Genomic DNA, 24,972 nt, shown 5'->3' on the forward strand with positions numbered 1-24,972 from the left:
TACACCGATCAACCATAACATTAAAACCACCTTGTTTCTACACTCACTGTCCATTTTATCAGCTCCACTTACCACATAGAAGCACTTTGTAGTTCTACAATTACTGACTGTAGTCCATCTGTTTCTCTGCATGCTTTGTTAGCCCCCTTTCAAGCTGTTCTTCAATGGTCATGACTCCCAGGACCACTACAGAGCAGGTATTATTTGGGTGGTGGATCATTCTCAGCACTGCAGTGACACTGACATGGTGGTGGTGTGTTAGTGTGTGTTGTGCTGGTATGAGTGGATCAGACACAGAACCACTGCTGGAGTTTTTAAACACCTCACTGTCACTGCTGGACTGAGAATAGTCCACCAACCAAAAATATTCAGCCAACAGCGCCCTGTGACCACTGATGAAGATCTCAAAGATGACCAACTCAAACAGCAGCAATAGATGAGCGATCGTCTCTGACTTTATATCTACAAGGTGGACCAACTAGGTAGGAGTGTCTAATAGAGTGGACAGTGAGTGGACACGGTATTTCAAAACTCCAGCAGCTCTGCTGTGTCTGATCCACTCATACCAGCACAACACACACTAACACACCACCACCATGTCATTGTCACTGCAGTGCTGAGAATGATCCGCCACCCAAATAATACCTGCTCTGTGGGGGTCCTGAGAGAGTCCTGACCATTGAAAAACATTATGAAAGGGGGCTAACAAAGCATGCAGAGAAACAGATGGACTACAGTAATCAGTCAGTAATTGTAGAATGACAAAGTGCTTCTATATGGTAAGGGAAGCTGATAAAATAGACAGTGAGTGTAGAAACAAGGAGGTGGTTTTAATGTTATGGCTGATCGGTGTATTGCTTTTAAACTACCACATCCCTGAGGTTATGAGTCAAATTATTAGTAATCACACATCTTTAATAAAATGCCCACACACAGACATGACAATCAGATTTATAAATACTTTCATTCATGTCAAGTATGAGAGTGATTTCCTATCTTGTATTCATTTTGTATAGTAGCTTAACAGTGTGCTATTGAGCTTGAGAGTGGAACAGTAAACACTTTGTTTGGTGTAGCCAGTATTTGTTGTGATGTGAGCAAGTATCTGAGCATTCTGTAAAGGCAGGGTTGAATGTTTCCTCCAGTGGGCACATCAGTTGGCTTTCCTCTTCTTTACTCTGAAGCGTCTCCTCCTCTGCTTGTACAGGTGGCGAATGTTGATAAAGAGTCCTGTAACATGTCAAGCGATGCAATAAGAATCAGGTGCTTGCAAATATCTAGGTGCATGTACGTCTCTTAAAAAAAAGTATTTGCTCCCCTAGTATCTTTTCTCTATTTTTTTTTATGGTGTTAAAACACCATGAGGGTTTGTGCTTGGGAGACTTGCACACAAATTTGCATATGTGATATACGTAGCTGTGTGAGCCCTCACTGAATAAAAAGTGGCGGGCTATAACAGCAGAGTCGTGCAAGCCACAGAGGACTGTGATATACACAGGAAGTTATAAGACTTACCCAGGAACATGAGCAGCAGGTAGATCTGAAGAATGTATGAAAAACTAAGAGAGGAGCCAAGAACTTTAGGCAGAGGGATGCTTAAAAATCGAGTCTCATCAAAGATAGGTATGGACTGGATAACTGCCACAGCTGATGGGGCAAAGAAAACAGAAATGAGCTGAAAATGTTTATACCAGGATGTTTACCTCATCAGCAAGCACGTGGAATGTCATGATTCATTATTCAGTATGAATTGCTTTGTAATTCCATCCACTAGTATTTTTTACTGCAAACGTGTACGTTTAGTGATAACAGATCAAACACTATCACATAGTTTGCAAAACACAGAGAGAGTTGGCTTGGTTACTGAGAGGATGTCAGTATTGAGTCTCCATAATTATCACACAGACGGGAAATAAAAATAATATGTGATATTTCTTGAACTATGTGCATTAAAAAATCATGTCTAACTATACTTACCTTCAGCCAGAACACCAAGTGGGTAGAGGGGAATCCAAATAGTATATCGGAGCCAAGTCAGAATTTTCCATTCTGTATCAATGCAGGCCAACATGTAAAAGGGGTACCTAGGGTGAACCATCACAAAATAGGCATCACAAAAATTATTTCATTAAAATGTTGTCATCAGTGTTAGTTATTGAAAACAGACCAATGACAGGATTTAAAATGTAACAATAAAGAGACCAATTCTGCACTATAATGAACACATTTTCTCCCAATTTAGCGTAGTCAGTTTGTCTTCCACTGATTACAGTCGAGGTGGGTATATTGCTGCTCACGCCTCCTCCGACCCACGCGCAGCCCTTAGCGGAACCCTTTTCCACCCATGCATTCTGCACAGGCTCCTCACTGCTAATCAGGGTCCTTACACAGCGTTTTGAAGACCCCACCCACATAGTCCGGTCATCCCACCCTAGCAGAAACGTGTCTGCTGCAGGCACTGCCAATTATGCCCGCTAGATGGCGCCCATCCAACCGGTGGCAACGCTAAGTTTCGAACCGAGGAGTTAACCGCACCGCTCAAGCAACAGTTCATTGTTCATTTGAAATTAAATAAATTAATTAAAAAAAACTGAACACATTGAGTTTAAGGAAAACATTGAGTTTAAGTGTACATATTTCTCGATGAAGGGCGTTGAGTTTCAAAGATTTTGGGTTGGTTTCACAGACAGGGATTAAGCCTAGTCCTAGACTACACAGCGTTTTGAATGGAGATTCTCCATTTAAAGCAAAATGTAGTCCTGGACTAGCCTTAATCCCTGTCTGGGAAACCAACCCTTTGAGTTTAGGGGACGTTGAGTTACAAGGTACCACTTTGCTACTAGCATTTTCAATCTAAGCAAAGTTATTACGCCAATATTTATTTTTCTATATGGTGCAGTGGACAACAGTGGCAAATAATGTGTTATAATTGTGCAACTTGCATTTAGAAGCTCACCTGAATATCTCTATAGCACTCCACAGATAAAAGACAAAGAAAACGACAGGTTTGTTCTGCATCTCTTCCAGGCTTCCGAAGATCACAAAAAGGACAAAGTTTCTCCCCATCACCTAATAAGATAAATAATTTGCATAACGAGAGCAGCACTTACACCATATGTCCGAAAGTATGCAGACACCTGACCATCACACCTATATGAGCCTGATGAACAGTATATGTTAAAACCATGATCATTCATATGGAGTACGCATTTTTCTGAGAAGGGTTTGTTATGGAAAAATTACATATTATATTTGACATCACCTGAATATTAGTATTTTGCTGCTTGTGTATTAAACACTTGTTGTTAAATCCTTATGTGGCTGCTTTAGATGTGGCTGGGAGTCTAAAGTACAGAGATAAGCAACATGTCGATCGTTAAGCTGTTGTAAAATGTTGTAAGCAGATAAAAAACGACAGCATAGGATGGAGATTCCAAAGTCCAACACCCAATGTTGGACAGTTCTGTTCCTTGTTCTTCAGCTATTCCACTGCTGTAAGAACCCACGATTGTGTCAATAAATTCTTCAATCCAGTCAACTGTAATCTTTGTTTTTTTATGTGACCTCATTTTTCCATGACAGCTTTTAACAAGACTTTAGAGTGCCTAGCTCACAAACAGCATTCCAATCTATCCTAAAGATGTTCAATTAAATTATGGTCAGGGCTTTATGCCAGCCACTGGAGTTTGTTTATATCAAATTTGCCAAACCATGCCTCTGTACCATTTGCTTAGTGCATGGGGCACAACTATCTGACTGCCAAATAGTTCATAGATAATATTTCCAGAGTCTAGTGATGGCATGCTTTACACCACTTCAATTCTCAGGCTTCTGTTTGACTCCTTAGCCATACAAACACATTCTCTGAAGCACCTGAAGCAGATTTTTTTGTGCTAATGTTGCTTTAATGGGCACTTACAAGCAGAAACTCTGTAGTGTGTGATGGAAAAAAGGAAAATCTATATGTATTGTAATACACATGCAATACACCTCTATTAATTAGGTGTTGGGTTGAGGTAGACCTTTTTCTCTTACTTGTATAAAGGCAGGCATTACACCAGTCTTGACCAACCCCAGAGCAGGGTTGATAACTTCCGCAATCGCTAGCATCTGGCAGAAGTACATCACATCAGCAATGGTGTGAAAAGTATCATAAAAAGAATCTACAAGAGCAAGAGGAACAGTATAAGCAACAAAGAAAGAACTTCCTCAGTTGCAGCATTATTACTTGTTACAGCATCTGAAAACGTTTACCCAAGTACTGTTTTTAAAAGCCAAAATGCAGGCGTATAAAGTTATTTTTGTGCTACCATTAAGGTTTTCATATTTTGAATACTGTTTATGACAAATGGCTCTATGTAGAGTTAAGTTACACTTAAGTAATAATAAGTCCTGAACTTGTTGCAGTTTTGCACGTGAAATGTTTGTCCATTCTTGCTTGATACACAAGTCTCTTCATGCTGCACCAAACAATTTCAATAGAAGACATGGCCAATCAAACACACACATTCTGTGTCTATGAAGCCATGCTGTTGTAGTACAGAATGAGGCCTGGACTTCCAGTGAAAAGACATCACCTTGATAGCAGCATGCATCTCCATGAAATCCTCAGATGATGACAGACGCTGGATTTTGCATCTTTCACTGATAGCAGCCTGAATAGTTCTTTTTATCTCTGGCACTGAGGACTCAGCATCCATTTTTCCCAAAAACAAGTTGAAACATGGACTCATCTGATTGTGTATTTTGCCCCGTCCCAACCTTTTAAAAGTGTGTTGCAGGCATCAAATTCTAAATGTGTTTGTAAATGTATATGTACAATATGTATATGCACAAAATACAAAAAGTTGATCAGTAAATAGACTGGAAATCGTTTTATTCTACTTTTGCCAGTTTCATAAAGATTTAAGAGACTTAACAAATTACAGATTCTACATTTTACAAAATGTCCCAACTTCTTTTTGAGAAATAGGGTTTGTAGTTTTTGCATAGTATTATTTGCATGTTAGTAATTCACACTGGCTTAAATCAACAACAGACTTGCACAGTACTTCTGCTTTCTGTCTTGCAAAAATGCTCTCGAATGTGTCCAAAGACATCATTAAAAGCCTCTGGCCTTTAAAATTATACCTTTACATACTTTAAAAGCGGATTTGAAGAGTTTTTCTAACACTGACCACTGTACAATTTAAATGTCGATGCTATAAATCTCTTATGTAAAGGGCTATGTAAGACAGAATGGACTAGATAGAACTGTCAACTACACTTTCCCCCATACTTACTAGAACTTTTGTTACCATGATAGAACTGTATACCCACAAAACTTCTGCATAATATCATCCACAAAACATCTGGCAAAACAAGGCAGCCCTGAAAAAAATTCCACCCTGGGAACTCTACTACTCTACTCTCTAAGAAACACGTAGGGGTGAAACTGACCCAATGTAATCTGTATGCTGGGCTGCTAAGATTATGCACTTATGCACCCATGTATTATCACAAATCTCGGTGCAAATCATTTTACATGCATAAATACAAGCTGCCAAATGTCTGAATCTGGACACAGCCCAAAATATTTATTCAAACAAAAAAGGTTAAAATAAACTATTGATATGAGTGAAGCAGTCTGTGCATACCTTCTTTAAGTATAAAAAGACGCACACTCATGTTGACAAAGACCCAGGAAAAGCCCAGGAACTGGACCATGTTGTACATGAAGAGATATCCCTTTTTCAAGCCTAGGTATGCTGGGAGAAAAATGTGGTATTAGATATCTAAAATCTTCAAAAATGTATGTTCTGAATTAGATTTTTGAAGGGTCACTTACGGTCCTTTCGAATCCTTGACTCAACGCTTATTTTATTTATTTTTTCCTCCTGTACAAACAAGCAACTGTTAGTAAGAGCCAAAATATCTCCTACTGCAGATTACTACTTCTAATCATTCTGATTCACAAACCTTTTCCCTTAGTTCCATCTCAGCATCCGACTCGTCCAGCCAGCGGTCGAAGTCAGGAGCCAGAAAAACAGGCCTCTTTTCCTGCACAGTGAGTCGATTCCACCAGCAGTGCTCCTTTTTTCTTACTGTAATATTTACCTGTCGCTGGGTGGATTTCGGTTTTATCTAAACACACACACACACACACTTTATATATATATATATATATTCCTATTACGAATACCTATATATTTCTTTTTTAGTAATAAATCACACAATAATTTGAGTTGCTCAAAAAGATCCTTGCAATGAGCATCCAACCCCTGAATATCTGCCAACCCAGTACATTGTACTGCATTTCAAACAATAAACAGCTGCCTACCATTTTATATTTATAGGCAAGATCCTAGAGATCCTGACTTTTTGGAATAAATCTGGAGCTGCATGATATGATCCTCAATTTATTATTTAGATAAACATTAAACATCAAGGCTACAACTAACAAATACTTCAATTTTCTAATTTTATTCATAGCAATGACGCCTCACAGCAAGAAGGTCCTGGGTTCGATCCCCAGGTGGGGCGGTCTGGGTCCTTTCTGTGCGGAGTTTGCATGTTCTCCCCTTGTCTGTGTGGGTTTCCTCCCACAGTCCAAAAACATGCAGCCAGGCTGATTGGAGACACTGAATTGTCCTATAGGTACCTAGCCATTAGGATGCATAAACCAGTGCACTGTAGTGCCGGTCCCAAGCCCGGATAAATAAGGAGGGTTGTGTCAGGAAGGGCATCCGGCGTAAAAACTGTGCCAAATCAATAATGCGGCTCACGATCCGCCGGCGACCCCTAACGGGAGCTAAGCCAAGGAAATAGATAGATTGATTTATAAACAACAAAAGCTTTACCTTACATTTAATAGAAGAAAGCAGCATTTGCTTGCAAACTAAATAAAACTAATTATGAGGAAAACATCTGTGCTGGCGTAATCTTTGAAATAAGATGAGCTCATCATATTCCTTTTATATCATAAATAAAATGTTAAACATAATGCCCAATGTCACTGTACAGAGCTTGTGATGGTACAACAATATAAAAGCCGGACTTCTAAAAAGAATAGCATTTGCAGAATCAACATATGAAAATATATCCTGACCTTGTTTTTTTTTGTTGCCAATACACTGTACTGTCTTGCAGAAATAATCATTATTCAAATGCTTTTATTTTTTTAATCATTATCACCACTGAATTTATCAGTCCTTGCAGCCCTACTTTTATTGTCAGACTGATCTTTAAACAAATTAGTTCTTAGGCTAGTAAATGGTTAATAAACTGTTCAAATATAAATTAAATAATACATACAACATATATTTTAACATGCATGTTTATCTTATTACCTTAAAAGACAAACCATAGATTTGTCATCAAGATTAGTGTAAAATAGTTTGGGTTATTTCCTTTCTGTCATACCACCATCCACACGTTGCTAACAACATCTTACTATTTTTAAGTATTACTACTACGTTTTTCTACCACTTCTCATAAAACGTATGAATCAGACAGCTCTTACCTCAGGTTTTACTGGTTTTAAGAAGTTCAAACTGAATTCATATTCATTTTGTCCTTTTGCTCCATGACCCTGACCTGATACAAAAATAAGTAAATAAATAAAACACAGTGAGACAGTAGATAAAAAGCTATATAATTCAGTAGCACCTATAGAAGTAAGATAAAACAGGCTACCTTTAAAGTAAAGCGTATTTTCTTGTACACTTATATCGAGGTTCTGCAAAAGAGACAAAGCACACAGTGTTAGGTTTAACAGCAGCGCTGCTGGTTTGCATTTCCTGTCATTTTTCAAACATTCAAATTAGAATCTGATGTGATAGCTGAGATGTTGCAGATACAAAAAAACTGACATGGTCAAAATTTGTGGTAGACTCAAACTAAGCACAGTGCAGAACTAACATTTTTCTATTTAAAATGAACATTTTAAAATAAACATAAACACAGAGCTTTTGGCAAAAACCAAATCAGGAAGGAAGGACTTTAGAGTGATGTCAATAATTGGGTGGTATGATTTTAAGCCAAGTTCTATGGACAGGTAAATCCATTTTAAATATAAACAATGCTCTATAAAGGCCACTATATTAATACTATACACTGATCAGCCATACCATTAGAACCACCTCCTTGTTTCTACACTCACTGTCCATTTTATCAGCTCCACTTACCATATAGAAGCACTTTGTAGATTTACAATTACTGACTGTAGTCCATCTGTTTCTCTACATACTTTTTAACCTGCTTTAACTCTGTTCTTCAATGGTCAGGACCCCCACAGGACCACCACAGAGCAGTTATTATTTGGGTGTTGGATAATTTTCCATGTCCACTCACTTGCCACTCTATTAGACACTAGACTCTATTGGTCCACCTTGTGGATGTAAAGTCAGAGACGATCGCTCATCTATTGCTGCTGTTTGAGTTGGTCATCTTCTAGACCTTCATCAGTGGTCACAGGACGCTGCCCATGGGGCACTCTTGGCTGTATATTTTTGGTTGGTGGACTATTCTCAGTCCAGCGGTGACAGTTTCACACCACCACCATGTCAGTGTCACTGCAGTGCTGAGAATGATTCACCACCCAAATAATACCTGCTCTGTGGTGGTCCTGGGAGAGTCCTGATCAATGAAGAACAGTAGAAAGGAGGCTAACAAAGCATGCAGAGAAACAGATGGACTACAGTCAGTAATTGTAGAACTACAAAGTGCCTTGTAAGTGGAGCTGATAATAAGGACAATGTGTATAGAAACAAGGAGTTGGTTTTAATGTTATGGCTGATCGGTGTATTTTCTAATGTTAATGGTTGCAAGCTTCTTGCCAGTATTGTTGTTTACAATAAATGACATCTCCCTTGTAGTAAACTCACAGACTAACAGGTTAAACATTCCATAGTAACAGTGCACCAGCCAACAAGGTAAGCTGCTACATCTAAAAGACAGTGTTTAATTGAATGCTGCACACCGTATAGTAATCCAGTACTAACACTATTATGGGTAGTGCACTTGTTTTAAATACTAATAAGTACAACTAAATGTGGCTTAAGACAAAGCCAAAATTGTGGATTTGGTCATTCATTTGGTTTAAACAAAAATACAATAACCTACTTATTATTCTACAAGAATGTCAACAGTTTAGAAATACTAGTTTATTGAAACTTGAAACAATGCTGCAAAAACAAGTGTGACCACAATATAATGATTTCTGGTCTTATTCAAACGAATTGTAATATAACTAAAGATAGTACCCATCCGTTCCCTTAAAAAAACAAGCTGATATTTGCATAAACCTGTATGCATGATAGGTTACGAGTGGCAACTGTTTCGTGGAAACACAATGCTACCACTGTGTGAGCACCTGAATTGTTATTAGAAGGAAAACAGATGTCCATTTAGTCAGGACATGTGTCAAACATGCACCCCTGTCTCAGCACCGTCTATTACAGTATTACGTCTCAGGGAAACACCAATCCTTGTATACAAACCATATGTTCTCATTTGGTACCTGAGAGGGTCGTAAATAAAACATGAGTTGATATAGTGTGTGGAGCAGATGGCTCTTGGGTAAGGATGAGCAAGGATCTGTATTCATTTGATTTTGTACTATGATTTGTATGGTGTATGTACGTATTTGTTTTGATTATTTGTCTTATGTAAAGCGTCTTTGAGTATCTTGAAAAGCGCTATATAAATAAAATGTATTATTATTATTATTATTATAAAGCACCAAGATAGGAATAGTGACACAAAGAAAAACAAATTTTGGAGACAGTGGACTTAAACCCTTCAAATTCCTGCATATCCCAGACATTGCACCTCCTAGCTCATGCTACAGTGGTAACTGCTGGATTGTCAAACTGATCTTAACAAATCAGTAGAGCCAAATTACAAAAAACCTCTAAGTATCACATCTGTATATAACGTTCTTAATGGTTTATCATAATGAAACAATCATTTTTCTAACAAATGATACAAAATAGCTATTACATGATTGATATAGATTTTATCTGGGGTATGTTTGATGTATTCATATTTGTTTCATAGCTTTTTCGAACAGTAAGCATTTATTTGCATAGTCATTACAGTTATCAGTTATCCATTATACTTAGTTCTAGTTTTACTGTTTGCTTTTGTTTTGCACTCTACTGTTAATTCTTGTTGTACAATGCTACTGGGGCTTTAATTTCCTTCGGGATCAATAAAGTATCTATCCATCCATCCATCCATCCATCTATCAGGGCTGGGAGGTATGACGGTACATTCGGTAACCCTTCTTTGATTCCTCATACGGTATGGATTTTTCATATACCACCATACCGTAACATAACATACAACATTATGAATGCAGTAACAATCTACATATGCAAGGACATGATTCCTTTATAGACAGTCGAGAAAAAAGCTTTTAGAGCAATAATTAAAACAGTGGATTCCAGGTTTGTCTTACGGGGCGAAAATACTTCAGGTCAGTCGCTAAACCATAGTTATAAGCAAACTGGAAGCAGAGATATTTAAAGTTGTCCAGTTTTCTACAACAGACCTGTGGTCAAGTTGTACAGTAGAGATAAATACAATTTTATTTATTGCAACAGTTTCACACGTACTGATTCCATCATATATCATGTCATTTTGTGGGGCCAAGCAAATCTTAAAGTACTCAAAACCTTCATTATATACATGGTGAAATTAAAATGTATTATATTCTATGTACTTATGACAGTAGGATAAGCCACAGACATATAAAAAGTCCCAGTCATACAAAATAAAATACCGTGATGTACTGTGAAACCATCTATTTTGAAAGAGATAATAATGGGGCAAAACCACACATAAATACACATGGGTGCCAAAGTAAAACCTTAACTAATAAATAAATTAATGGCAAAAAACAATTGGTGCAGGTACTGTAGGGGGGTTTTGTTGACATGACAGAGGTCCATTTGTCCCCCTATGGGTAAAAGTCTTTGCAAATAAGTTATTTTGACTTGGGTTCTCAACCAGCAGCCACCAACACAGAATTGCAGTCTATAATCACATAAAACTAGACCTAACCATTAAACATGATTCAGGACTATTGACCTTCAATACACAATAAGGATTTGCATTGTGCATGTTCTCCCCATGTCTGTGTGGGTTTCCTCCGGGTGCTCCGGTTTCCTCCCACAGTCCAAAGACATGCAAGTGAGGTGAATTGGAGAACCAAAATGGTCCAAGACTGTGTTTGATATAACCTTGTGAACTGATGAATCTTGTGTAACGAGTAACTACCATTTCTGTCACGAATGTAACCAAAGTGTAAAACATAACGTTAAAATCCTAATAAACAAACAAACAAACAAACAAAACACAATAAGGACCAGTTACTAATGATGGGAATGACAGTCAGCTCTTTAAGTAAAGGCATTTCAGTCCTTTTGATTCCTCTTTCCACAGCACATTGACGGAGATTTTTAATCTTAGTTTAAATTTAAAGCTGTTGTTTTAAGTCGTCATTATTTTAGAAGTTTAAATATACAAATAAACCAGTGGGGAACATATAGTTAGACAATCACTGGCATTTGGAATGAAAAATGAACCACAAAGATATTTTAAGGCACTAAAACATGTTCACTAGATAGATAGATTAGATAGATAGATAGATTAGATAGATAGATAGATAGATTAGATAGATTAGATAGATAGATAGATAGATAGATAGATTAGATAGATAGATAGATTAGATAGATTAGATAGATAGATAGATAGATAGATTAGATAGATTAGATAGATAGATAGAGATTAGATAGATTAGATAGATAGATAGATTAGATAGATTAGATAGATAGATAGATAGATTAGATAGATTAGATAGATAGATAGATAGATAGATTAGATAGATTAGATAGATAGATAGATTAGATAGATTAGATAGATAGATAGATAGATAGATTAGATAGATTAGATAGATTAGATAGATAGATAGATAGATTAGATAGATTAGATAGATAGATAGATACTTTATTCATCCCGAAGGAAATTAAGGCCTCAGTAGCAAGTTACATAAATCAAAAGTCAAAAGTAATAGTACACACAACAGAGATTCACATTGTACAAACAAGTATCTGTATAACCACAACAACACTCAGACAACACACTACAACAACAGGACCTGAGGGTACATATGGAGGTGTTATTTCGGTTAACATTGTAAGGTTAGTATAGATTATAAGTAACAGCTGTAAAATATAAATTATAAAGTGAATTATAAAGTGAACCACAGTGCAAATATAAGAAAATATAAGATATAAATATATATCTTAAATATAAATATAACAAATATAAAGACTTTAATGGATTTATTTATCTACATTGTAAAACTACTATAGATTTTCTGGATCAAGTTAGTTTTTTATATTACATACTACATGTGTATTCTATTTATTTAATTACATAGTGTGTGCAACAATACACACTAACATGAAGTCTATATATAAAGAATTATATATATATATATATATATAAAGAAAATATAAAGTCTGTATTGCAGAATTAATCGATACGTGCTATGTAACTATTAAATCAGTAATATGGACACTAAAATGCAAATTATATCGCCGAGCTGTTAGTGACTTTTTTTATTTACTGTACATACAAGCATCAGAATCTCACCTGCTAGCTACTACTAGCTAACTGTCAAACAGAAATGTTAAATACAGCTAGCAGCTGTATGCATGCTAAGTAATTACATATTTAATTTCTGCAAATATTATTAACAAACTGATGTATTTGCACACTGGTTAATTACAGCTAGTCGGTCAGTAAACATTAGCAGCTAGCACTGTAGATATTTACCTTTGCATCGCTTATCTCCACTCGCAGGTAAATTTCTCCGTGTCTCTGAGCCCAGAACACCTGAGGTGTGAGAGTCTGCATGCTGTAACGCTTACACTGTCTCAAATATCCACTTTAGTTCTTAAAAACGGTGCAAGCTGAATAAACGAACCAATAAATGAATGAATGAGTCCGCCAACTCAGCAGCATCAGAATTAGCCAGACGGAAGCAGCACAGCGAGCCTGTGTGTAACCAGAACGTTCCACAGAGAGCAGTGCGCGTGCGCGTGCGCGTGCTTCTAGTCGTCCGCGGGGGCGCGCTTTTGTACGTGGGAGCGCGATTTTCTTATTGTAGTGATAGTGGTAGAAATAACAACTAATACCTAATTATTGTACACATTTATAAGCAGACGAAAAGAACAACACACTACGGTTAAAATGTTATGTTAAATTCGACAGTACGTTTATTTATTTAAAAATACGGCTGATCAAACTTACACCGAGTTAGGGACCGTCGTTAAATTAACGGGAAAAACGTTGGACGTTTTATAACATTCACAATGCATTTGATCAGATAAATAAAGTCTCGTATGATTTACTGATGTCAAACCAGCTTCTATATACACACATCAATGCCCCTCACCTACTACAAATCTTTTTTTGTAAATATTTTTGTATTTACCTTATAACAATTTTATGATTAGACAGACAGACAGACAGATAGACAGACAGACAGACAGACAGACAGACAGACAGACAGACAGACAGATAGATAGATAGATAGATAGATAGATAGATAGATAGATAGATAGATAGATAGATAGATAGATAGATAGATAGATAGATGCACAAACCAGTGCATTGTAGTGCCGGTCCCAAGCCCGGATAAAATAGGGAGGGTTGTGTCAAAATTGGCATCCGGCGTAAAAACTGTGCCAAATCCCGCCGGCGACCTCTAATGGGAAGAAGCCAGAAATGCCGACCCCGTAACCGAAAAACGGGACAAAGGCTGAGGAACAAGAAGAAGAAGAAGAAGAAGAAGAAGAAGAAGAAGAAGAAGACAGACAGACAGACAGACAGACAGACAGACAGACAGACAGACAGACAGACAGACAGACAGACAGACAGACAGACAGACAGACAGACAGACAGACAGACAGATAGATAGATAGATAGATAGATAGATAGATAACTTTATTAATCCCATAGGGAAAGTCAGTTATTACAGCAGCTCAAGATACATTAAAGCAAAAAGTATTACACAAGTATTACAGTACAAAGTATTAAAGTACACAAGTATTGTTGCACACACTATGTAATTAAATAAATAGAATACACATGTAGTATGTAATATATAAAACTAACTTGATCCAGAGAATCTATAGTAGTTTTACAATGTAGATAAATAAATCAATTAAAGTCTTGTATAATTTGATTTACTGATGTCAAACTAACTTCTTTATGCGTACATCAATGTCCCTCACCAACTACAAATCTTGTTTTTGGAAATATTTTTGTATTTGTTTTGAAACAATGATATAATGCAGAAAAATAAATTATTGAAGTCTCATATGATTTGATTTATTGATATAAAACCAATAATTTAAGTGCGCAGATTAATAAATCTATTAAAGCCCCATCCATATCTTCTATGTGATTGGTGCCAAAACCAAATTTGAGTATGTCTTACAAACTTCTTGGATTTTATTTGAAAATATGACTTATGAAAATGATTAATACCACAAAGACAAACCTATTACCCATGTCTTTGTCCAATAACAATAATAGCAAAGACTAAATAATAAATAAATAAATATTGAAGTTTACAAGTCATACGACCAGTGGGGGCGCTGTAACTATTTTACGTCACGTAAAGGCAATGTTTACGGAAGTGAGTCAAATCATGTTCGAATGTGTGTCTCCAATTTGAGAAACGTTAATTTCTTGTTAGCAGAAATGCTTTAGGCGTTTTAACAGTGTAATCTATCACAAACTGTTAATAAATTAAGCCGCATGTGATGATGAGGATTTATAAAACTGATTTAGTATGGGATTAGTAAACTGTAGCAATGCAGCACAGTTCAGACTGCACTAACACCACACTGGACCTGAATCCCACTGGGTCTGCATTTCGGGTTCTTGTAGGTGTAACTGGCAGTGTTGCAGCGATCAAATTGCCTTTATTGGTGTCACAGCTTCTCGAAATCGAGGGGGTGAGTTTATAAGTTATAACTATTAGTTTAAAGTGTGCGTGTTCATATTTAGCCGAGCTTTACCGTTAGAAAACTCGTGTCTCCAGCAGAGGGCGCTGTCTGTCATCAGTAATACAGGTACTCGTGGTCACACTTGATCATACATCTACAGCTTAATCAGAGTCGCGGTGAGTCCGGCTTACCCGGAAACACTTTGTACAAGTACAAAAAAAACACCTAAGAATCCATCACAGGACACCACGCACGTCCTCTTCACTAACTCGCCTCACAGCAAGAAGGTCCTGGGTTCGATCCCCAGGTGGGGCGGTCGGGCTACTTTCTGTGTGGAGTTTGCATGTTCTCCCCGTGTCTACGTGGGTTTCCTGCGGGTGCTCCGGTTTTTTCCCCACAGTCCAAAGACATGCAAGTGAGGTGAATTGGAGATACAAAATTGTCCATGACTGTGTTCGATATAATCAGTAGGTGAATTGATGAACCTTGTGTGATGAACCTTACCGTTCCTGTCATGAATGTAACCAAAGTGTAAAACATGTTGTTAAAATCCTAATAAACAAACTTAATATAGTGCTTGGTGAGTATAAGTGAGGAAACACTTTTAGAATATAGTTCTTTAAACATTAAAATTGATTTAAAACAAAGGTTCACAGTAGATATACTTCACAGTAGATCTTTAAAAAAAGCAGACAGCGACTGCCTGTGTCGAGGGGGCAGCTGAAATAGATGCTAGTGACAATGCAAGTGCCAGAGGGGGTTTGTGATAGTCTGCAGCTCTCCATGTTGCAATTCAGTGAACTGGAAATTAGTACATTGGAAGAAAAGAGGGAAAATGCAAAAATGCAGCAATGATAAATCAAATAGATGCTGTAAAATCTAATTAAAAATGTTCTTCTGTCTGAAGGTTGACGTACGTGTGGTCACTACAGACCATGCCACACATTTTTATGACGTCGCTGAGATTCCTGTTCGTGTCTACACAGACAAGGACGAGTGGGACGTAAGTAAAGCTTAATATCCAAATTAACAAATACTCCCCTACTGATAAGATCACCACAGGATTTGGCTATGTCTTAGATGTGGAAAACACGCTCCGACCCGGTGCTGCACATAGAGCTGAGACGCTGGGCTGATCTGCTTGTTATTGCTCCGCTGGATGCCAACACCCTCGGCAAGATAGCCAGCGGTATATGTGATAACCTCCTGGTAAGTGATTTCTGTTGCAATACAGTATGTAAATCCAGAAAAGGTCAAAAACACAGTATTAATGTAGAACAATGGTTATGTAAGTGTAATTTGGCAAACATGAGCTGAGAGTTCTAGATATTTCAAGTACTAAGTAATGACAGCTGATTGGATCTGTTTTGAGGCATAACTGTGCTTTGGAAGTAGTCCTGGGATTGTGTAGTTATTTCTAATGGTTTTATGCTTCACTGTTTGAATCTTGGCAACATTTTTTAAATTTTTTTTTGGTGAAGTGACCTCACAGCTGTAATTTCCCATCGTTTTCTAACAGTAAAAATTAAAAAATGTAGGTTTCCCCATAGTTATCTTTATGATAATGTGGAAATAACTTATTTTAGTAAATCACATGTTTGTGTAATGTTAATAAAGTATATTTTTGAGTGGCACAGTGGTGCAGCAGGTAATGTCAGTAGTGTGTTCAATCTTTATTATGGGGTTCCCCCAGAAACCATTCAGAATGTGGATTTGCTTCTCTAAATCACCTCCAGATGTCTGGAAGTCAATGTGTGTGTGTGTGTGTGTGTGTGTGTGTGTGTGTGTTTCCCTGCAATGGACTGATGCCCTGTCCAGGGTGTAATCCAGCCAAGATAACAAGATACACTATGAAATTTCAGTTAAAAAAAAACAGTACACTCACAAGAATCAATGTTTTATGTAAATTAGGTGAAGTCTAATTTACATACCCGGATCTCAACTGTTAAATAGACTGCTGCGTCACCCAAGTGTCTTGTTTCTAGTCAGTTAGTGTTAACTTAATCATCAAGAACTCACATCACCGTAAGGTTCTTTAACCTGATGCTTTAACAAAATTCTGCCTTACATCTTATTTTAATTTAAAATAAGGTAATAAAAAATATTTATTGCATTTTCCTGCCAGACGTGTGTGGTACGAGCATGGGACACCAGTCGCCCTCTACTCTTTTGTCCTGCCATGAACACAGCTATGTGGCAGCACCCGATTACTGCCCAACAGGTGACCATACTTCAAGGATTTGGCTATGTGGAGATACCCTGCATTTCCAAGAAGCTGGTCTGTGGAGATGAAGGTATAGCATGGCAACACATTTCACTAACTTCTATAACATGTTTAAATGGAAGCATCTTACAATTATTAGCAGAATGTGCCTTAAAATAGGAATATTTGAAAATACACCAATTTGAAAGTGCTTTTATTGACAATCAAAGTTAAGACAATAATGAAATAATTGTTAAATACAATAAGAGCTGTAATAAACTTGACTTTAAAATGATGCAAGTGTATTGTGCCATCATGCACAATAAGAAAAACAAAAGTTAGAGATGCTAGTATTTTGTGTTATTAGGTTTTTAAATGTACAAATTCACTACTGGAGCCGCTCAGGTGGCACAGCAGTAAAACACACTAGCACGCCAGAGCTGAGATTTCGAACACATCGTTTCTAATCTCAGCTCTGCCATCCGGGTGGGCTGGATGGCTACATGAACAACGATTGGCTGATCCGCATTTGAACTCACCTTGTGAGTGCAGTCAGCTACTGCACACGTGTGTCAGTGGAGGGGCTCTTCAGTCAGCAGTGGAGGGTAGTATCGGTACAGAGGAACTGTACTGCAATCATTGTATTTGGATACAACTCAATTAGAGAGAAAAACTGAAAAATCACTACTGGAACTTTTGCAGTCTGATAATAAAGTTTATTACAGTCAATGTGGGTTTGGCATAAATAATAATAAATAACATAATATGCCCTGTTAAGTATGTTGGCTGAGGTATTTTGGCTGTTTTTAATGTAGAGACCCTAAACCAGGGGTGCCCAATACATCGATCGCACAGTGCCCGCTGGTAGTTCGCGCCTCATTCAAACAGGTCAACATGATTGACATGAAATGGGGCCACTGTTTCTTTAGTTTGCTGTTTGTTACCATAGCTACACCTCAGCCCGCCTAAAGCACAGATAATCCAGAATTACTGGCATTGCCATTTCAGTACCTTGTGTATGCAAAAGAGGACACATGAGCCTCCAGGATGTTGAGCGTTTCTATATTAAGCAGATTTAAGATTCCTTGCTATTCCTTATCCAAGCATTATTATTAAGCTTTAGTAAAGAAGACAATTCTAATCATAATACATAAAAATCAATACAGTACTTTTTTTGTCATGTTTTCTTTCTTGGAATTTCTTGGAATCCTATTTCACCATGAGTACCAGATTTAATTTATGTAAATATTTTAGTAAAATCTGAAGCAGATGGATTCTGCCCAACGTACTAAACAGGTTAGCTTTGTCTTATTGCAAAGGTGTAAATCTAAGAGAACTGTTGTGTTTTTTCACAGGTAAAGGTGCAATGTCAGAGGTGTCAACAATTGTGAATGAAGTGAAGCACTACCTACAAAAAACAACAGCTTCATTTGCAACATTAGAGAAAAGTTAAAGTCAGAACATTGCCTACCAGGAGAACACATCCACAATAGTTCTCTCTGTTTAGTAAATGTCTGATTTTTTTATTTAGTTTCTGGTGTTTTTTTTGCTTTATAGTTCCTCAGTTTAAATGTATAAGAAAATGTCTGTCTCATTATCAATCTACAATACAAGATCATCTTTTGTAAGTGCTCTGTTTTACAGTGGTACCTTGAAATTCACTGTCAGTTGGTTCTGGGAGTGGCATTGAGTTTTAAAGGTGATGAGTTTCAAGGTATTTTTTCCTATAAGGATGTATGGGAAACCTGTTAATGCATTCCATGGTCCCGTGGACTTGCATATATTTTAGGCTTATGTAAACTAATGGGGTTGCTTTTGACACTTATACACTGAAAATAACACAAATATAATATAAAAAAACATGTAAGAATAGAAATAAAAAGCTGATTCTTACAATTTCTCAGAACCCTAAGCTGTCATGCTGAGCGCTGAACAAAGCGACTGTTCATTGTTAATTTGAAATTGAATAAATACATTTTTTTTTTTTTTTTTTTTTTTTAAGGATACAAACGTTGATTTTAAGGGTACAAATATCAATTAACAGGAGGAAGTACAGAAAAGGTCCTGAAGTACTGTCCATTTCACAGGTAAAGAAAGAACATCTTTCTGTGTCTGGGTCCAGATGTTCTTGATTAGCCAGGATGTCTATTGCAAGTATTTGACCTGTTCAAATGTCATTGCAGGGGTGGCCGGGCAGCCCTAGGTCATTTAGTGCTCAGCTGGGCATCTGAGGGACCCCAAGGTTGTAGATCAAGATGTAGCTTGACAAACTTTTTCTGCATGCCAAGTTTATCTTTATGGCACCCAGTGGGTAGTTTATAGCTTGTCATTAAAGGTACCTGGCAGTGGACCCCAGAGGTAAGAGGTCTTTCAGGATTTACAGTACTTTGGTTGATGGGAGGTAATGTCCATCAATCTACTTTGGGGGCTGTGAAAATAGGCCATGTGGTGTCTAGTCTGAAAGGTTCAGTAAACCATGATGATATAAAGTCTCACTGTTGTACTTGGTATGCTGGGGGTGCAGGGTTTTTGAGATGGTTAAGTGTGGCCATATGGTATTTGTGGTGTTTTTTTAAGGGTCCACAGTTCAAAGTGTTCATAGTTCAAGGATCAAAGTTTAGATCTGCCATTAACATCCATAATTTGTTTTGAGTGTAGCTTCAGCAAAGTTGGGACAATATGGAAAATGCAAATAAAATAATAATGCAGTATTTACTTTAATACTTTTGTCTGCTCAACTTCATTTCATTTATTAATACACATCCATTCCTACATTTCAGGCCTGCAACACATTCCAAAATGTGTTGGGGCAGGGGCAATTTAGGGCTAGTAATGAGGTGAAAAAACGTAATAATGATGTGATACCGAACAGGTGATGTCAACAGGTGATTGTAATCATGGTTTGGTACAAAAGCAGCATCCAGGAAAGTCTTTGATGAGCAAAGGTGGCCAGAGGATCTCCAGTGAGAAAATTACTGAAATGTATAAAAACAATGTACCTCAAAGAAAGATTGCAAAGAATTTGCATATTTCTTCCTCTACAGTGCATAATATCATTAAACGATTCAAAGAATCGGGAGGAATTTTAGTGCGTAGAGGCCAAGAGCGCAATCTTAAGCTGAACGCCCATGATCTTCGATCTCTCAGATGGCACTGCATCAAGAACCGCCACTCAACAATAGCTGATATAACCACATGGGCAAGAGATTACTTTAGTAAACCTTTGTCAAGCACTACAATACAGAGTTACATGCACAAATGCCACTTAAAACTTTACTGTGCAAAAAAGAAGCCTTGTGGTAACCATGTCCAGAAGCTGCATTGACTTCTCTGAGCTCGGAGGTATCTAGGATGAAAAATCACACAGTGGAAACTTGTATTGTGGTCAGATGAATCAGCATTCCAGGTGCAGACGCCGTGTGCTCTGGACCAAAGAGGAAAAGGATCTTCCAGACTGTTATCAGCAACAAGTCCAAAAGCCAAGGTCTGTCATGGTATGGGGCCGTGTCAGTGCCCTTGTCAAAGGTCATTTACACTTATGTGATGGAAGCATTAATGCAGAAAAGCACTTCGAGATCTTAGAGCAACATGTGCTGCCTTCAAGACGTCATCTTTTCCAGGGACGTCCATGCATTTTTCAACAAGACAATGCAAAACCACCTGCTGCACACATTACAAAGGCATGGCTGTGGAAGAAGAGGGTACGAGTACTGGACTGGCCTGCCTGCAGTCCTGACCTGTCCCCAATAGAGAATGTGTGGAGAATTTTGAAACGAAAAATGCGACAATGACGACCCCGTACTGTTGCACATCTTAAGACGTGTTTGCAGGAAGAATGAGACAAAATAAAAGCTGAAACACTAAATCACTTGGTATCCTCGATGCCAAAACGAAAAAGAATGGCAACATTACAAAGTGCTTTTTTGGAATGTCTTGCAGGCCTGACATGCAGGAATGGATGTTTATTAAACAAAACATGAAATATCTCAGGTTCATCCTGTCTCCAATCAAATAAAAGTCTCTTCTGATTTGGGGTTGTTAATAAGTAGTTATAATTTGCTGTCTTTCTCAATAAAACTACATGTAACTACACTTTTTAAAACTGAAAACAGATACGTGTAAAAAACAAGCTTCATTTTGAGTTCATAAAATGTCACCTAGCAGCAGTTGCTGCTCTGCTTTTTTTATAGGAACGGTTAGTTTTCCATTTCCTGTTGAGCGTATGCTATGTGCACCTGTGCTGCCTTATCTCGCCGGGGTTTGTCTTTCATTTGTTTGCTTTTCAACTGTCGAGTAATTGTAAGTGTACTAGGAGGGTTGTTTTGTCTCTCTTTGAGACAAAAAAAATTCTAAAACCTGACCCCCAGCACCATAGTGTACATGTGCCCTCTATAAAAAATACCGCTACCATTCTTAGGGCACCTGCAGACTGCAAAAGGTTAATGTTTGAGGTGGCATTTGCCCTTATATAAGGAGATGTTAGTTAATTATGGGGATACCCAGGCATAGTGAGTGACACCAGCCAATCTACATGGCTAGGTTAATATATAAAGTTTTAAAGGAGGCATTGACTTAACATTTAAACCATCACCCTCCCAATTTGGTAGCTGTTGTGTAATAACAATGGGTTTCACCAAGGTACATTCATGGACAGATCATAACTGACCAAGTAATTATTAAACAATGACAGAATTAATGCACAAAGATCTCAACAAACAAGACTTCAGTTACCAGTATGCAAAAGAGCTTTCATTGCTTGAATATGAAATAAGACAGGCCAAATCTGAATATCCATTAGATTGGATGAGGTAAGTTTACACCGATCAGCCATAACATTTAAACCACCTCCTTGTTTGTACACATATTGTCCATTTTATCAGCTCCACTTACCTGTAGTCCATCTATTTTTTGCATGCTTTGTTAGCCCCCTTTCATGCTGTTCTTCAATGGTCAGGACTCTCCCAGGACCACTACAGAGCAGGTATTATTTAGGTGGTGGATCATTCTCAGCACTGCAGTGACACTGACATGGTGGTGGTGTGTTAGTGTGTGTTGTGCTGGTAAGAGTGGATCAGACGCAGCAGCGCTGCTGGAGTTTTTAAACACCTCACTGTCACTGCTGGACTGAGAATAGTCCATTTTTTTTTATTCTCCAGCTTTCACATCCATAAAGAACCACAGTCTTTAGTGGTTCTGTCGCAATCAATCATCCAAAAGACCATAGTCTAGATCAGATGTGCCCAATACGTCGATTGTGATCTACCAGTCGATCACACAGTGCACGCTGGAAGATCACTACTCATTCAAACAGGTCAACGTGATTGACATTAAATATGGCCACTGTAATACAGGTAATTTGCGGTTTGTTGCCATAGCTACAAGTTTTCATTCGTCAGTAACCAGTTTGCGCCATTCTTGCATTTTTCCTTTTGTAACCTGCACTGTTTGTGAAAATGAGTGCGCAACCAAGCACAAAGAAACCAAAAGCGGTTCATACTTGTAAGAATCTGACAAACAATATTCAGATCTCATATTACATATAAACATTTTAACCCTACAATCTGACATTCATATAAAGTCAAAGGCCTCTGCTGGACAATTTTGGAACTTGCTGGCTAAGGAAAAATATCCAAACGTAAAAAAGGTGCCACATATTTGGACCAACCTACTTGTTTGAATCAGCCTTTTCCCACATAATAATAATTAAGTCTAAATATTGGTCCACCCTTACTGATGAACACTTGGAAGCCTGCTTGACAATTGGTATCAGCAGCTACTGTACAGACTTTATATAAGTCTACACACCCCTGTTAAAATGGCAAAGGTTTTATGATGTTCAATATCAGACCAAGATAAACCATTTCAGATTTATTTCCATCTTTTTTGTGACCTAAAATCTGTACACTAAAGTATGCACACCCTATTATAATTGAGTGAGGCATGTTCAGAATAAACCAATCACATTCAAACTGTTAAAAAGTAGTCAGTGATACCTGCCATCAACGAAAGTAACTCTGCTTAACCCCATATATGGTTCAGCTCTTCTAGTTGGATTTTCCTGACATTTACTTAAATGCATCTTTAAGCAAATCCATGGTCCACAAAAAGCTTACAAAGCATTAAAGAAATGTCATTGTTGAAGGGTATCAGACAGGAGATAAAAGGTAATACATGTATCATGAAAAACACAGTAAAGACGATCATCAATAAATGTTAAACAACAGTAACATTACCAAGAACTGGACGTTCCTCCAGGTTGCCAAACTTCTACAGCAACATCAAATGAGCTACTGAAAATTCTGGCTGGAAGTGCAGGTTGTGTATTACATGTGACAACAATCTCCCATATTCTTCAAATGTCTGGGCTGTAGGATAGGGTGGCAAGAAAAAAATCCAAGCCTGGTTACATTTAACAAAAACTACATAAAGTCTGCCAAAAGCATGTTGGGAAAATGTGTCATGGTCTAATGAGACCAAGGTTGAACTTTTTGGCCATAATTTCAAAAGATATGTTTAGCGCAAAAACAATACTGGACATCACCAAAATAACACCATACTCACAGTGAAGCATGGTGGTGGCAGCATTATGCGTTTACACTGATCAGCCATAACATTAAAACTACCTCCTTGTTTCCCAGCTCCACTTACCATATAGAAGCACCATGTAGTTCTACAATTACTGATTGTAGTCCATCTGTTTCTCTACATGCTTTTTTAGCCTGCTCTTACCCTGTTCTTCAATGGTCAGGACCCCCACAGGACCACCACAGAGCAGGTATTATTTAGGTGGTGGATCATTCTCAGCATTGAAATGACAATGACATGGTGGTGGTGTGTTAGTGTGTGTTGTGCTGGTATGAGTGGATCAGACACAGCAGCACTGCTGGAGTTTTTAAATACCGTGTCCACTCTAGACCTTCAACAGTGGTCATAGGACGCTGCCCATGGGGTGCTGTTGACTGGATATTTTTGGTCGGTGGACTATTCTCAGTCCAGCAATGACAGTGAGGTGTTTAAAAACTCCATCAGCGCTGCTGTGTCTTATCCACTCATACCAGCACAACATACACTAACACACCACCACCATGTCAGTGTCACTGCAGTGCTGAGAATGATCCACCACCTAAATAATACCTGATCAGTGTATTTAGAGTATTTGTTAGCCCAGTGGTTGATACTTTTGGATTGTGAATGATGAATTACTGTGTTCAGTAAAGAGTTTTTTATATTACTTAGATAAAACAGTGTATAAATACGTACTGTAGAATGACTCAAAATGTATTTCATATTTTAATCCATAACATTTCATCTCAATAAATTGTTTCTTGGTTATTTCTTTGCTAGGGTAGAGAAGCAGCAAGTAACAAGTAACACTGTTGTGCTTGTCTTTTTCTCAGTAGGAAGCATGACTTGGACACTTTCATGCTTTCAGTTCCTCTTAGCTCTTGCATGTTTGCTCTGAAGTGTGATTGATGATAAACTAGAACTCACATTGCTGGTACTGTAAGCTTTGTTTGTGCAGTTCAGCACAGTCAGAATTTAACCAAAGTGGCAATGCCATAATGTATTCATAACTGTCAGTTTTTATACCTCGCACAGAAAGCTCAGAGGACAGGCGAGCTGATTATGATTTATTTGCGGGTAAAAAATTTGCCTATGCTGTTCCCTTTTACCCCATATTAGACCAACTTCGTACCATCTTATTTGTTTAGGAAAACAGCTGCAGTGTTTTTATTAAATGAAGTGCGTGCCGCTCTGTGT

At 37.7% G+C, this 24,972-nt stretch overlaps 2 protein-coding genes across 2 annotated transcripts; one reads left to right on the plus strand and one right to left on the minus strand.

Annotated features, from left to right (window-relative positions):
• Positions 1-894: 894 nt before the first annotated feature.
• On the minus strand, positions 895-13,036 carry hacd3 (3-hydroxyacyl-CoA dehydratase 3). The gene is made up of 11 exons (XM_063004685.1): positions 12,826-13,036; positions 7,675-7,717; positions 7,502-7,575; positions 5,959-6,123; positions 5,828-5,876; positions 5,637-5,747; positions 4,036-4,163; positions 2,957-3,069; positions 1,978-2,084; positions 1,516-1,647; positions 895-1,230 (listed from the first exon to the last, which is right to left on the minus strand). Exons 1-11 carry the CDS (start codon positions 12,904-12,906, stop codon positions 1,154-1,156), a joined length of 1,080 nt encoding a protein of 359 aa, XP_062860755.1. The 5' UTR covers positions 12,907-13,036; the 3' UTR covers positions 895-1,153.
• Positions 13,037-14,725: 1,689 nt separating this feature from the next.
• Positions 14,726-18,737, plus strand: ppcdc (phosphopantothenoylcysteine decarboxylase). Its single transcript, XM_063004686.1, has 5 exons — positions 14,726-15,017; positions 15,916-16,011; positions 16,089-16,217; positions 17,134-17,302; positions 18,567-18,737. Exons 1-5 carry the CDS (start codon positions 14,874-14,876, stop codon positions 18,662-18,664), a joined length of 636 nt encoding a protein of 211 aa, XP_062860756.1. The 5' UTR covers positions 14,726-14,873; the 3' UTR covers positions 18,665-18,737.
• Positions 18,738-24,972: the final 6,235 nt, after the last annotated feature.

This window comes from Trichomycterus rosablanca, chromosome 11, assembly GCF_030014385.1.
Source record: "Trichomycterus rosablanca isolate fTriRos1 chromosome 11, fTriRos1.hap1, whole genome shotgun sequence".
In the NCBI taxonomy this organism is placed as follows: Eukaryota; Metazoa; Chordata; class Actinopteri; order Siluriformes; family Trichomycteridae; genus Trichomycterus; species Trichomycterus rosablanca.

Excerpts from the sequence above, each read along its gene's own strand:
- ppcdc (XM_063004686.1), top strand. The coding sequence starts at position 14,874 with ATGCAGCACAGTTCAGACTGCACTAACACCACACTGGACCTGAATCCC. Across the intron at positions 15,018-15,915 it reads AGCTTCTCGAAATCGAGGGG|GTTGACGTACGTGTGGTCAC; the intron begins GTGAGTTTATAA and ends TTCTGTCTGAAG. Across the intron at positions 16,218-17,133 it reads GTATATGTGATAACCTCCTG|ACGTGTGTGGTACGAGCATG; the intron begins GTAAGTGATTTC and ends TTTTCCTGCCAG.
- hacd3 (XM_063004685.1), bottom strand. The coding sequence starts at position 12,906 with ATGCAGACTCTCACACCTCAGGTGTTCTGGGCTCAGAGACACGGAGAA. Across the intron at positions 6,124-7,501 it reads TAAAACCAGTAAAACCTGAG|ATAAAACCGAAATCCACCCA; the intron begins GTAAGAGCTGTC and ends GTGTGTGTTTAG. Across the intron at positions 1,648-1,977 it reads ACTTGGTGTTCTGGCTGAAG|CTGTGGCAGTTATCCAGTCC; the intron begins GTAAGTATAGTT and ends TTGCCCCATCAG.